Raw genomic sequence first — 12,220 nt, 5'->3', positions numbered from 1 at the left:
AAATATGTGTGTGTGTGTAATTTTATATAACGCTGGTGAGACTAGATGTCCTCCCAGAGGGCCCTGAGTTCCCATGGTTCCAACTCGGCATCTGAATACTTTACTTATATGTGTGTATCCCATTCTTATACCTACCCAAGGGGAGATCTCAGTAAAGAGATGGCAAAGAACTCACAGCAGCCCCGCCATGGCTTTGGGACATGATGACCTGAGTGCACAGTATTGACTGAGAATCCCACTGAGGGAGACAGTCCGGACTTCTTAGAAGTTATTATAAAAGTATCAGCATTTCAATTTGGCTGAGGATATGGAGTGTTTCAAGGGTTGTTTTTTTGACTGACTTTCTTTCCGTGCTCCAGGTCCCCACCTGCTCTGCATCTTACCATGGAGCAGACGGCCTGCTGGAAGTTGCTGCTGACTACCACATACAATAGCAGGTTACCAAAGGTGTTCAGGGCAGCTAGTGGTCTCGAAACGATGTATGCTTCATGGATCTGATGCTCAGTGGAGCAGCTAATGGAAAGCAGGCGAGATTCGATCCGAATGACCCTCAAGATATGGAAGGGCAAAAAGCATATATAAAACACGAGAAGCAGCAGAATGGTGAGCCTGCGCGCTTTCTGCTTCAGGCAGCTGTGCGTCTGAGGTCCTTGTGTTAGGGTGTAGATAATCATTGTATAGCAGAGCGTCACTATCACCAAGGGGAGGCAGAAAGTGGTGGTGGTCAAAATTAGATTGTACCATTTGATGGTTGTGAGGTCATCCGAGCTGGTGAGGTCAAGGCAGGTGGATCTGTTGGTGCTGGTGGTAGCTGTGATCAGGAAGGTCATGGGTATGACGGCCACCAGCGACACGATCCACACCACCACACAGGCCACCATGGCCCATCGCTTTTTGTGGACGGAGAAGCAGCTCGTGGGGTGAATGATGACAAAGTAGCGGAAGATGCTGAAGCAGGTGAGGAAGAGGATGCTGCTGTACAGGTTGAAGTGGAAGCGAAGCGGATGAACTTGCACATGAAGTCCCCGAAGACCCAGTGGTCTCCGCCGGCATAGTAATGAATCAGGAAGGGAAGGCTGGTGAGATACAGCAGGTCGGTGCAGGCCAGGTTCAGCATGATGATGGTGCTGCTCCTCCAGGGCCGCATTTTGAAGATGTACGTGGAGATGGCTATCACATTTCCAGGAAAACCCACCAGGAAGATAATGCTATAAATAACAGGGAGGTAGTGCGTCTTGAGTGGGATATTTTCACTGGTGCAATTTTCAAGAGCAGCTGCATAATCAGGGAAATCAGAGGCATTTGCAAAATCATCTAGTGGCTCATTCATGGCTGTCTCCTTTCATCTCGCAAGAAGACAAGAGAGTTCAGTTTGGCAATACAGACCAAGAGAAAGTAACTCGCTGATAAAGGAAAATAGAAAACATTAATGGTAGGGTAATGAAAACAATGATCCACTTTTAAACAAAAACTGCTTGAACAGCCCCAATTGGCCACTTCTTTCTCTTTAATCTCCAAAGAGAAGAAATTGAATTTCTAAGAAAATGACTGTAAGGCAAGTTACTAAAGACATCTAACAATGATATAAAAGTTAAATGCTGTGAGAATTAAAAGGGCTTCCCTGGTGGCTCAGCTGGCCAAGAATCCACCTGCATTGCAGAAGAGCTGGGTTCAATCCTGGCTTGAGAAGATCCCCTGGAGAAGGAAACAGCTACCCACTCCAGTATTCTGGCCTGGAGAATTCCACAGACTGTATTGTTCATGGGATTGCAAAGAGTCAGACACAACTGAGAGACTTTCACTTCACTTCATAAGAATTAAATGATGCAATTCATAAGAATTAAAATGAAGGATTTGGGTGGAAAACCCTACGTGTAGCTGTGAAAAACAGCTTAGCCAGGCTGCTACTGGGGTAAGCTCTAAGGTATCACCATTAGAGACTTACCCACAACAAGATCCACCATTAGTCATGCATAGGCTATCTGTTTTAAATATAGCAGTGTGTACATGTCAATTCTAGGCTTTCCCAATGGCTCAGCGGGTAAAGAATCCACCTGCGATGCAGGAGACTCAGGTTCGATCCCTGGGTTGGGAAGATGCCCTGGAGGAGGAAATGGCAACCCACTCAAGTATTCTTGCCTGAAAAATTCCACGGACAGTGAAGCCTGGTGGGCTATAGTCCAAAGGGTCACAAAGAGCCAGACACAATTGAGTGACTGAGCACCCCCCTGAACATGTCAATCCCAAACTCCTAATCGATCCTCCCTCCCCCACCCCAAGGACCTACTGTATAACACAGAGAACTCTGAACCATATTCTGTAATAACCTGAATGGGAAAAAAAATTTGATAAAAAATAGATAAATGTATATGTACAATGGAATCACTTAGCTGTACACCTGAAACTAACACAACATTATTAATCAACTATGCTCCAATATAAAATAAAAATTAAAAAAAGATTCAGTCACCAAAACAAAATAATCACCCATGAGGCGCTTCACCACAGTATTACCTCTAAACTTGACAAAAAGCTGAGAAATATTTCTTCTTATCTCTATTTTACAGAAGAGACTTAAACTGCAACCTATTCCTGATAACATCTAGTGGCACAGGTGGGATTCGAACCTCCGTTTGTCTGACTTAGAATGCATTCTCTTTCCAAACTGCCTCACTCTGCACCTCTCAGTCGGGATGGCCCTAAATGAGGGGTGCAATAGGAAGGGGTGTGACTGAACACTGGACATTTTTAAACGTAGATTTCATGCATTCCAACTTGATGTGTCTGGTGGATTTCATTTTCAAATTTCAGCTCTTCCAAGCCATTTAATGTCATTTGTTCATGTTGTGTGTCGGGGGAGGGGGGCACGCGGCATTTGAAGGGGAAGAAGGAACAGCAGTTCCATGCAGTGTTAAGAGCTAGAGTGCAATAAACCAGAGGGCCTGACCCTGACTCTGTTCAGTCAAAGAGGAGTTGTGTGTCCCTAAGCAAGTTGCTTACACTCTCCAGTACTGGGAAGGAGGGGGAGTTGTATGTTAACTTTCTTCTTCTTGCTTATCAGTGTTTGCTAAAATTTTGACTGTGTATTTCAGCATGATGTTCATTTAAAAGAAGAATTACTTACAATTAACTTATTATTCAGATGTAAATAGCTGTTGGTAAAATGTATCCACTTACATATTTATGCAGTGCCCACTGTGTATTAATTAGGCACTCTGCCAGATCCTAGAGATACCAAATGAATAACATGCACAGATGTACAAGCCACTATCACAGCCTACTTGGGGAGATAGACAGAAACTATTTTAACAAAGTACAATTCTGCCTCACAGAACTGTCAATATACCACCACTACCACCACCACCACCCAAAAAGCCAAGAAAAACACTTGGACACCACTGGACACATAATAAGTGCTCAATAAATGGTAGCTGTTAATTGCTAGGGGCTTCCCTGATAGCTCAGTTGGTAAAGAATCTGCCTGCAATGCAGGAGACCCCGGTTTGATTCCTGGGTTGGGAAGATCTGCTGAAGAAGGGATAGGCTACCCACTCCAATATTCTTGGATTTCCCTTGTGGCTCAGCTGGTAAAGAATCCGCCTGCATTGCAGGAGACCTGGGTTCAATCCCTGGGTTGGGAAGATCCCCTGGAGAAGCGAAAGGCTACCCATTCCAATATTCTGGCCTGGAGAATTCCATGGACTGTATAGTCCATGGGGTCACAAAGAGTCAGACATGACTGAGTGACTGTCACATGTTAATTGCTAAGTCCTTTGATAGATGAATAGAACAAGGCTGTACAATAGTACTGATATAACAAGGGCTTCCCTGGTGACTCAGATGGTAAAGAATCTGCTTCCAAAGCAGGAGTCCTGGGTTCGATCTCTGGTTTGGGAAGATCCCCTGGAAAAGGAAATGGCAACCCACTCCAGTATTCTTGCCTGGAGTATTCTGTGGACAGAGGAGTCTGGCGGGCTGCAGTCTATGGGGTTGCAAAGAGTTGGATGCGACTGAGTGACTAACACTTTCACTTTCACTATATTACAAAGAAGAAAGGGATTAGCTACCTGGGAACAGGACAGGTCACTAAAGGAACAGCATTTAGAAGGGAACATTTCAGCTTTTCAGGAAACAGGCAAGAGGAGAGGAAGGCATTCTAGGCAAGGAAAACAGAATGTGCAAAGGCACTGAGGTCTGACAGAGTTCAAGGGATTTCAAGAGAAACCTCAGAATACATTTAAACATCTATCACTTTTATTTTGAATAAATTGGGGCAAGAATAGCTCAAGGATAGGAAACCTGCCAGAGTTGGGGAGGGCAGTTGTCAGAATCCTCACTCGAGAAGCCAGCGCTCCCCAAAAGTGAAAGTGTTAGTCACTCAGTCGTGTCCGACTCTGACAACCCCATGGACTGTAGCCTGCCATGCTCTTCTATCCATGGGATTCTCCAGGCAGGAAGACTGGAGTGGGTTGCCATTCTCTTCTCCAAGGGATTTTCCTGACCCAGGGACTGAACCTGGGTCTCCTGCATTGCAGGCAGATTCTTTACCATCTGAGCCACCAGGGAAGCCTGAGTGCTCCCTGGGACCATGTATTCCTGATCCAAAGGGAATGTGTTTCTCCTGGTCCAGTTGGTTTACCCTCGGGGACGATGCTACCGGCAGAACCATCACGGACACAGCACTAGGGGTGATAGGAGTTGGCGCTGCTGACCAGCAAGGATGCTGTGAGGCCAGAAGACCACAGCCTGTCCCTTGGCCAAAAGCCATAATGCACTCATGCACAGATAGAAGGCAGTCATTTAAATCCCAAGGAAAACAGGGAGTCCCCGAAGCAGCACCTCCTGAAATCTGTTCTTAGCAAGTCCAGATTCAAGACCTCATCGCCTATCTGTGGACTCCTTGAAAGCAGAAACAAGAAGTCACCTCCTACCCCAGGGGCTGACACACAGAGGGCCTCAATAAACACATCTGTGAATAAAAGAATCATGAGTAACATTAGCTAAACTTATCTTGTGCCAAAAAGCTAGTTGAAGCAGCAACTGTTATTGAAATAAAACAAAAAGTTTGGTTCTTTTAATGGCTTTAAAGTAAGGAGCAAAATTAATTTCTGTCATTGCAAATAAACCCCTGCCATGTTAATGGGGCCATTTTAAAGCATAATCATATCAGGAAAAGGCAGGCTGTAGGTAGAAACAACCACCTCATTGTTTTGAAAAGCAACAGTGCAATGTGGGATTTATTGAAGAGTGACCGACTGAGAAATGTCACCTCCATCCCTTAAACTTCACTGAAGGAACGGTTTGAGTTTACCAAACACGTGTGAACAGGAGGTGAAAACTAGTCGGGACCGTGAACCAAGCAGAACAAGGCAGTTTCTTTCTTCATCAGTCCTAGAGTCCTGTGCGATTCACAGCTGCTACCAGAGCACCAGACTGCCACAAAGGAGCCATGTCCATTCAAAGGACATTGTGGAATAATGCAGTCTATTTCCTACCCTTGGCCACAAGAGTGGATCTCAATCGTAGGGAGGTTACAGACACCTAGGACTGTCAGACTCTCTGTAAACTACAGATCATAATCTCTCATGCTTCAACAAAACCAGATAGATATGTTTCAACCAAACTAGATGGCACACAAATAAAAGCCAGCACCAAAGATTTGGGAATTTTTTCATAATGGAAAAACCCCATCATTTTAGCCTCTACTTTTCTTTCTCTGAAAGTGGGAAGAGATTGCAAGGGTTTAAGGCTAGCTGCAGGATGTCAGTGTTTTGAAAACATGCAGCTCAGGACCTCCAGCCCAAGACCAGCCTGCCCATGAACCTCACATGTTTTTGTGGATAAAGAAGGCAGGACAGACATGGTGTCTACTCACAGGGCCGCATATACTGTTTTACATCCATGGAGGACTCCTGCCCACTTGGAGAGAACAAATCCAGTGGGATGAATGATGCAGTGTGATTTTTCTCGGGTAGCTGAGAATTTTGCAGTAAACTTCTATCCAACCCTCCCCCAACCCACTCCTCTGCAGCTCCCGCCAGCACACCCTGGGTTTTCCTAGTGCTGCTCTAAGGCTAAGCTACCATCCATTCTCTCCTCCTTTCCCCAAGTTGCCAGCTGACCAGGGAGACACAGCTCCCTGGCCCTCTCATCCTCCCTTGGAGTCCTCCGAAACCCTGCAGCTGGGGTTGCATGTGGTTACCAAGAGAAACCTTGGATACACCTTTCATTCACAAAGGTTCATCCTGGTTTCCTTATCTGTGTGTGCCTGTCTTCATGCTAAGTCACTTCAGTTGTAGCCAACTCTTCACGACCGTATGGATGGGCTCCTCTGTCCATGGGATTCTCCAGGCAGGAATACTGGAGTGGGTTGCTATTTCCTCCTGTGGGGGATCGTCCCAACCCAGGGATCGAACCCGAGTCTCTCATGTCTCCTGCATTGGCAGGCGGGTTCTTTTACCGCTAGTGCCACCTGGAAAGCCCCCGTTTCCTCATCTACATATTTATAAACTAGTTGAACTTTGGACTTTGTACAGACCAACTCTTAGCCCTCCTTTGTGATGAGGGTGAATGTTGTCTGCCCTGGACCCTGAAGGAAACCCCTCTCCCCAACTCTTCCCACAAACCCCAAATTTCAGACAAGAATCTGCAAGTCCAGTACCCTGAGGACCCTCAGGACCTATCATGCTGATGGAACCCAAAGATGCGATTTTAGCTATTTGATCATCGATATTTCCCAATTAAAGAAAATCTATGGAAATGCCCATAAAGACACACACAAGTTTTGCATACAATCTGGAGCTTTAGAGATGGTATTAGTTACCTTAATCTACAGCAAGGAAACAAAACAAGATATAATAAAAGCATTTCAGGGGGAAATGTATTTGTCCTCTTGTTTGTGGTGGGGTTTGGACTTTGTTAACACGATAAAGTCCAGAAACACAGTGTGAGCTAAGAAGGCATCCGGAGCGGGGAACCAATCGATGTCAGAGAGGAACTCCCTGCCCCCAGAGTCCCCACGCTTGGTCTCGAAAAGGGTAAGAGGAAACCCACAGTCAGGAACTTCTCCAGGTCTCCCTGAGACAAATCTCCGGCCATTCTAGGCTTTAACTGTCCCCAGGTGCGTCCCTCCTCCATACCACAACGCGGGGTGCTACACCTGCGGTTAAGTTGGGGGCCCGGGACTCCCACCTTCGCTGGGTCCTGCAGCAGAGACTGGCCCGGAGGCTCTGTTCCCTCTGGGTGAGGGCATCCCGCATTCCAGGTCCCCATTCCCGGATGAGCGCGCGGGTTCCCGCCACACCCGGCTCCCTCCCGCCCCGAACCCAGCTCGCCCAGGTCGCGGCTCACCTGGTACCCCAGGCGCGGCCGCCGTGCGCCCCAGTGGCCGTCGGAGCGCGGCTGCGCCCTGGCGGCGGGACGGTCCCAGCAGAGGCCGCGCGCCGCCCCCGCCCCTCCCACCGCGGGAGCCCGCGCCGCAGGTGCGCGCCCAGGTCCTGCCCAGCCCGCCGCGGACCCCACCCTCGGTCGTCCACTTTCATGGGCAACGCGGGAACATCAGCTTCTGCTCCCGGGGATCTCTGGACAGCCTCCACGCCTATTTTACGCGAAACTGCCCAAAGGGCGTATTTACAAGGGAGCAACCACAGCCTTTTCATACTGTTTATACTGTAGGCTCCCGGAGTAGGCATCCCGGAGTGGAGTTCGTGATGGACAGGGAAGCCTGGCGTGCTGCAGTCCATAGGATCGCAAAGAGTCGGACACGACTGAGCGACTGAACTGAACTGAACTGAACAGAAACAGCCTGGCAGGAGGGTTCTCGCCCCAGATCCATTGTAAGAGAAAGATTACTAGAAGCTTTCCCAAGTAAAAGATGCTTGGGCATTTTCTCTTGGCGATCAGAATGTCCGGGTAAAGAGGAAATGGCTTAACGGGATTATTTTAAAACAGGTTTTGGGTCCTAGAAATTTAGGTGTGGAAAGGACATTTACAAATATCCAGTCCTGGGAATGTACACCGGTGCAGTTGCTGTGGAAAACAGCATGATGGTTTCTCAAAAAAATTAAAAAATAAAATGACCACATGATCCAGCAGTTCCACTCTGGATATATTCCCCAAAGAATCAAAAATAGAGTTTCAAAAAGATATAGGTACACACACGTTCATAGCAGCGTTATTTACAGTAGCCAAAATGTGGAAGCAGCTCAAATATCCACAGTAAAAGTATTATGGATAAGTAAAAAGTAGTATATGCATAAGAGAAGGCAATGGCAACCCACTCCAGTACTCTTGGCTGGAAAATCCCATGGACAGAGGAGCCTGGTGGGCTGCAGTCCATGGGGTCAGGAAGAGTAGGACACGACTGAGCGACTTCACTTTCACTTTTCACTTTCATGTATTGGAGAAGGAAATGGCAACCCACTCCAATGTTCTTGCCTGGAGAGTCCCAGGGACGGGGAGCCTGGTGGGCTGCCGTCTATGGGGTCGCACAGAGTCGGACACGACTGAAGCGACTTAGCATCGGCAGCAGCAGCAGTATGTGCATACAAAGGACTCTTATTCAAGCTTAGAGAGGAAGGAAATTCTGACACATGCTACAACATGGATGAACCTTGTGGACATTACATTCAGTGAAATATGCCAGTCTAGATAAGATAAATGTATGATTCTGCTTACATGAGATGTTTAGAATAGTCCAATTCATAGAGACAGAAAATGTCAATACAGTGGTGGTTGCCAGGGTCTGGAAGTAGAAGGGACAGGATGTGTTTGTTTAATGGGTACAGAGTTCAGTTTTGAAAGATGAAAACAGTTCTGGAGGTGGACCGCGCTAATGGTAGCATGACAGTGTGAATATATTTGATGTCCCTCAACCATACACTTGAAAGTGATTAAGATAGTAAATTTTATGCCATATGTATTTTACCACAATTTAAAAATTCTGTTAAAAACCCCTTTTTTATGGTCTCTGTTTACAAAGGAGATAACTGAGGATTAGAGAGGTCCAAGTGACAAGCCTGAGAACAAGGCCAGGGAGGCCTGAGTTAAACCAAGGCATCAGTTCTCTGTTCTGACTGCACTGTGCTGGGGCTGGCTGGGCCATTTGATGTGAGCCACTGTTCTCTCAGATACCAATGTGCTAGGACTTCCTTGACCTCCCATGATTAAGACTCCAAGCTTCCAATGCTGGGGAGCAGGTTCAATCCCTGGTCATAGAACTAAGATCCCACATGTTGTCGTTGGTCGCCAACTCGTGTCCAACTCTTTGGAGACCCCTTGGAGTGTAGCCTGCTGGGCTCCTCTGTCCATGGGATTTTCCAGGCAAGAATACTTTAGTGGGTTGCCATTGCCTTCTCCAGGGGATCTTCCCGACCCAGGGATCAAACCTGTGTGTCCTGCATTGGCAGGCAGATTCCTTACCACTGAGTCACCTGAAAAGTCTGTAAGATCCCACACGCTGCACGGCAAAAAGAAAAAGACCATGTGCAGTAACCCACCACTCTAAATTGATTCCATCAAGAAGATGTTTTACAAGCGATTGTCTTTTTATCTTTTAATGTTATCTGTAAATATTTCTTCTTACTACAACTTGAAATCCTCAGGAATAAAGTTGTCATTTCAAGGAAAATAGAAAATAAAATACTAACCAATAGACCTTAAACATCTCTGACTAAAGACAATACTGTAATTTACATATCTTGAAAGCAACTTGCCTTGGACAAATGATGTCACTAATTTAGACTATGTTTTAAACTTAAAATTTGGGATCTTGAAGTAGTCTTTTGCTAACCCAAAGTCAAAGACTCATATATGGGTAAAAGTCAACCTCCTCTTAAAATTGGTCTCTTGCCCACATTCAGAATGTGTTTTCTTCTTTAAAATGAGCACCCAGTACCAGGTACCACCTGTACTGCACTGCAATTGCTCCTCTGAAGCAGGGCATGGAGTTTAGCTCCACAATAATCTGGCTACTCAGAGTTTCTCTGATTAGGAAGCACTGACATCTTAAAGCATCCTGCTCCAAAAAGCTGTATGAGACTCCACAGAGAAGGCAGATTCAAGAAGCATCCTCCAAAGGCAGGAGGAAGGAGGACTAACATATTAATACAGATTACAACTAGTCTCCTGGCTTCCCTGGTGCCTCAGATGATAAAGAATGCAGGACATGTGGGTTCAATCCCTGGAATGGGAAGATCCCCTAGAGTAGGAAGTGGCAACCCACTCCAGTATTCTTGCCTGGGGAATTCCATGGACAGAAGAATCTGGCAAGCTACAGTCCTTGGGGTCACAAGAGTCGGACATGACTTAGTGACTAAACATGCATGCTAGTCTCCTATTCAGAGTGAAGTGAGAAAAGAACAAATAATTGGTGATAATATTGACCCTACAATTTCACTCTCCCCTGGTTATCATTCCCCATCATTCCCAATCATTTGTATTACCCATCTCTGTTCTATTCTGTATTCTGATGCTTTGACACCTGGGACTTTGTCAACCAGGGAAAGACTGCCTCTCCCAGAGTTGGCCAATTCCTATAATAAACTCATCCAAGAGTATAGCTTTTTTTTTATGGAGTATAATCACTTTACAATGTTGTGTTAGTTTTTGCCGTACAACAAGTGAGTCAGCTATATGTGGACATATAGCCACATTTCTTGGACCACCCTCCTTCCCATCCCCTCCCTCTAAGTCATCACGGAGCACCTACTGAGCTCCCTGTGCTACACAGCAGCTTCCCACTGGTATCTGTTTCACACGTGATCGTATATATGTCAGTCCTAATCTCCCAGTTCATCCCACGCTCACCTTCCCCACCATGTCCATATGTCCATATGTCTATTGTCTGTGTCTGTATCTCTGTTCCTGCTCTGAGAATAGATCCTTATGTACCATTTTTCTAGATTTCACATATATGCATTAATCTGTGATATTAGATGCCTATCAACAGAGGAATGGATAAAGAAGCTGTGGTACATATATACAATGGAATATTGCTCAGCCATAAAAAAAGGAATGGAATTGGGTCATTTCTAGAGATGTAGGCAGACCTAGAATCTGTCATACAGAGTGAAGTAAACTGAGAGTGTGTTGTCAAAGGCACAGTGAACAATACAGAGCTCATCCGCCTTACGGGGCTCTCACACTCTGGCCCCCCATCCCTAATCATCTGAGGACCAAGTACCAGACTACTAGGGTTTGCCCCAGTGCCACAGAGCCCACTGAAATTACTCCAACTAGCCAGTCGTAAGCCTGATTCCCCGCCTTGCCTGGTCTTTTCCACAGAAGCCACAGTAAAGGCTCCTGCTGTAGTTACCCCTTTTCTTCTACCCCTGACCAGTACTGGTGCTCCCCTATGTGACCTCCCGAGGGGGAGAGGACCCCTCCTCTTGAGATCTGTGAGTGTAACACACTGCCTTTCCAACGGCAGTTGTCTCCTGGTGTGTTGATTTCACCACCACTGAATGGTAGTAAAGCCTATATACGTGAAGCCCTGTTCATGGTTTTGTCAGGCTCTTCTGTAACTCTTCTGATATGTCTTAGTAGGATAGCAGTACTTTCATGAAATGAATTGTCTGGATTTTTTTTTTCTTAGAAAATGGTTAACTTTTTTTGTAATGCCTTTAAAATGGATTGCTCGGTGAAGATGCATTGTTTAAATGAAGCAAGGTTTTGATCTGTATTCTACTAGGCAACTATTGCAGTGCCTTCCAGATTCCTACAATATTTCTTCAGTGAGGAGGAAGACATTATGCTACAGCTGAGAGTCACGGAAATTTGAGGCCTGAATGGTAGTGTTTGGAAAGCAACTCTATTAGCTGAGAGAGGAAATTCCCTCCCTAGGGTTCCATCTAGGACAAGCAGAGGTTGGACAAGTCACTCTCCAAGGTGGGTTCCAGATTAAAGGGATCTTACTTGTGAAAACTTAAGAGAAACTCGAAGCTTAGTTTCTTAGAAGAGTAGGTGTGATACTGCTGTGGCAAAGTGAGTCCCCGCTATGCTGCTTTTATTTTTCTTTCTTTTTTTAAATAAATTAAAAAATAAAATTAATTTTGAAGTATAGTTTAGTTCAGTTCAGTTGCTCAGTCATGTCCAACTCTCTGTGACGCCATGGACTGCAGCACGCCAGGCCTACCTGTGCATGGCCAGCTCCCAGAGTTTACTCAGACTCATGTCCACTGAGTCAGTGATGCCATCCAACCGTCTCATCCTCTGCCATCCC

The 12,220-nt window shown here is 46.0% G+C and overlaps 1 protein-coding gene across 1 annotated transcript; it reads right to left on the bottom strand.

Moving 5' to 3' along the window:
• Positions 1 to 317: 317 nt before the first annotated feature.
• Positions 318 to 1,330, bottom strand: OXGR1 (oxoglutarate receptor 1). The gene is given in 2 exon segments (XM_005904437.2): positions 318 to 997; positions 1,000 to 1,330. Coding segments are annotated over 2 exon segments (1,011 nt in total).
• Between the last annotated feature and the right edge of the window lie 10,890 nt (positions 1,331 to 12,220).

The sequence above is a fragment of the Bos mutus genome, chromosome 12, assembly GCF_027580195.1.
Source record: "Bos mutus isolate GX-2022 chromosome 12, NWIPB_WYAK_1.1, whole genome shotgun sequence".
Lineage (NCBI taxonomy): Eukaryota > Metazoa > Chordata > Mammalia > Artiodactyla > Bovidae > Bos > Bos mutus.
Note: the sequence above shows the minus strand (reverse complement) of the source record. Positions and strands in the feature narration are given on the sequence as shown.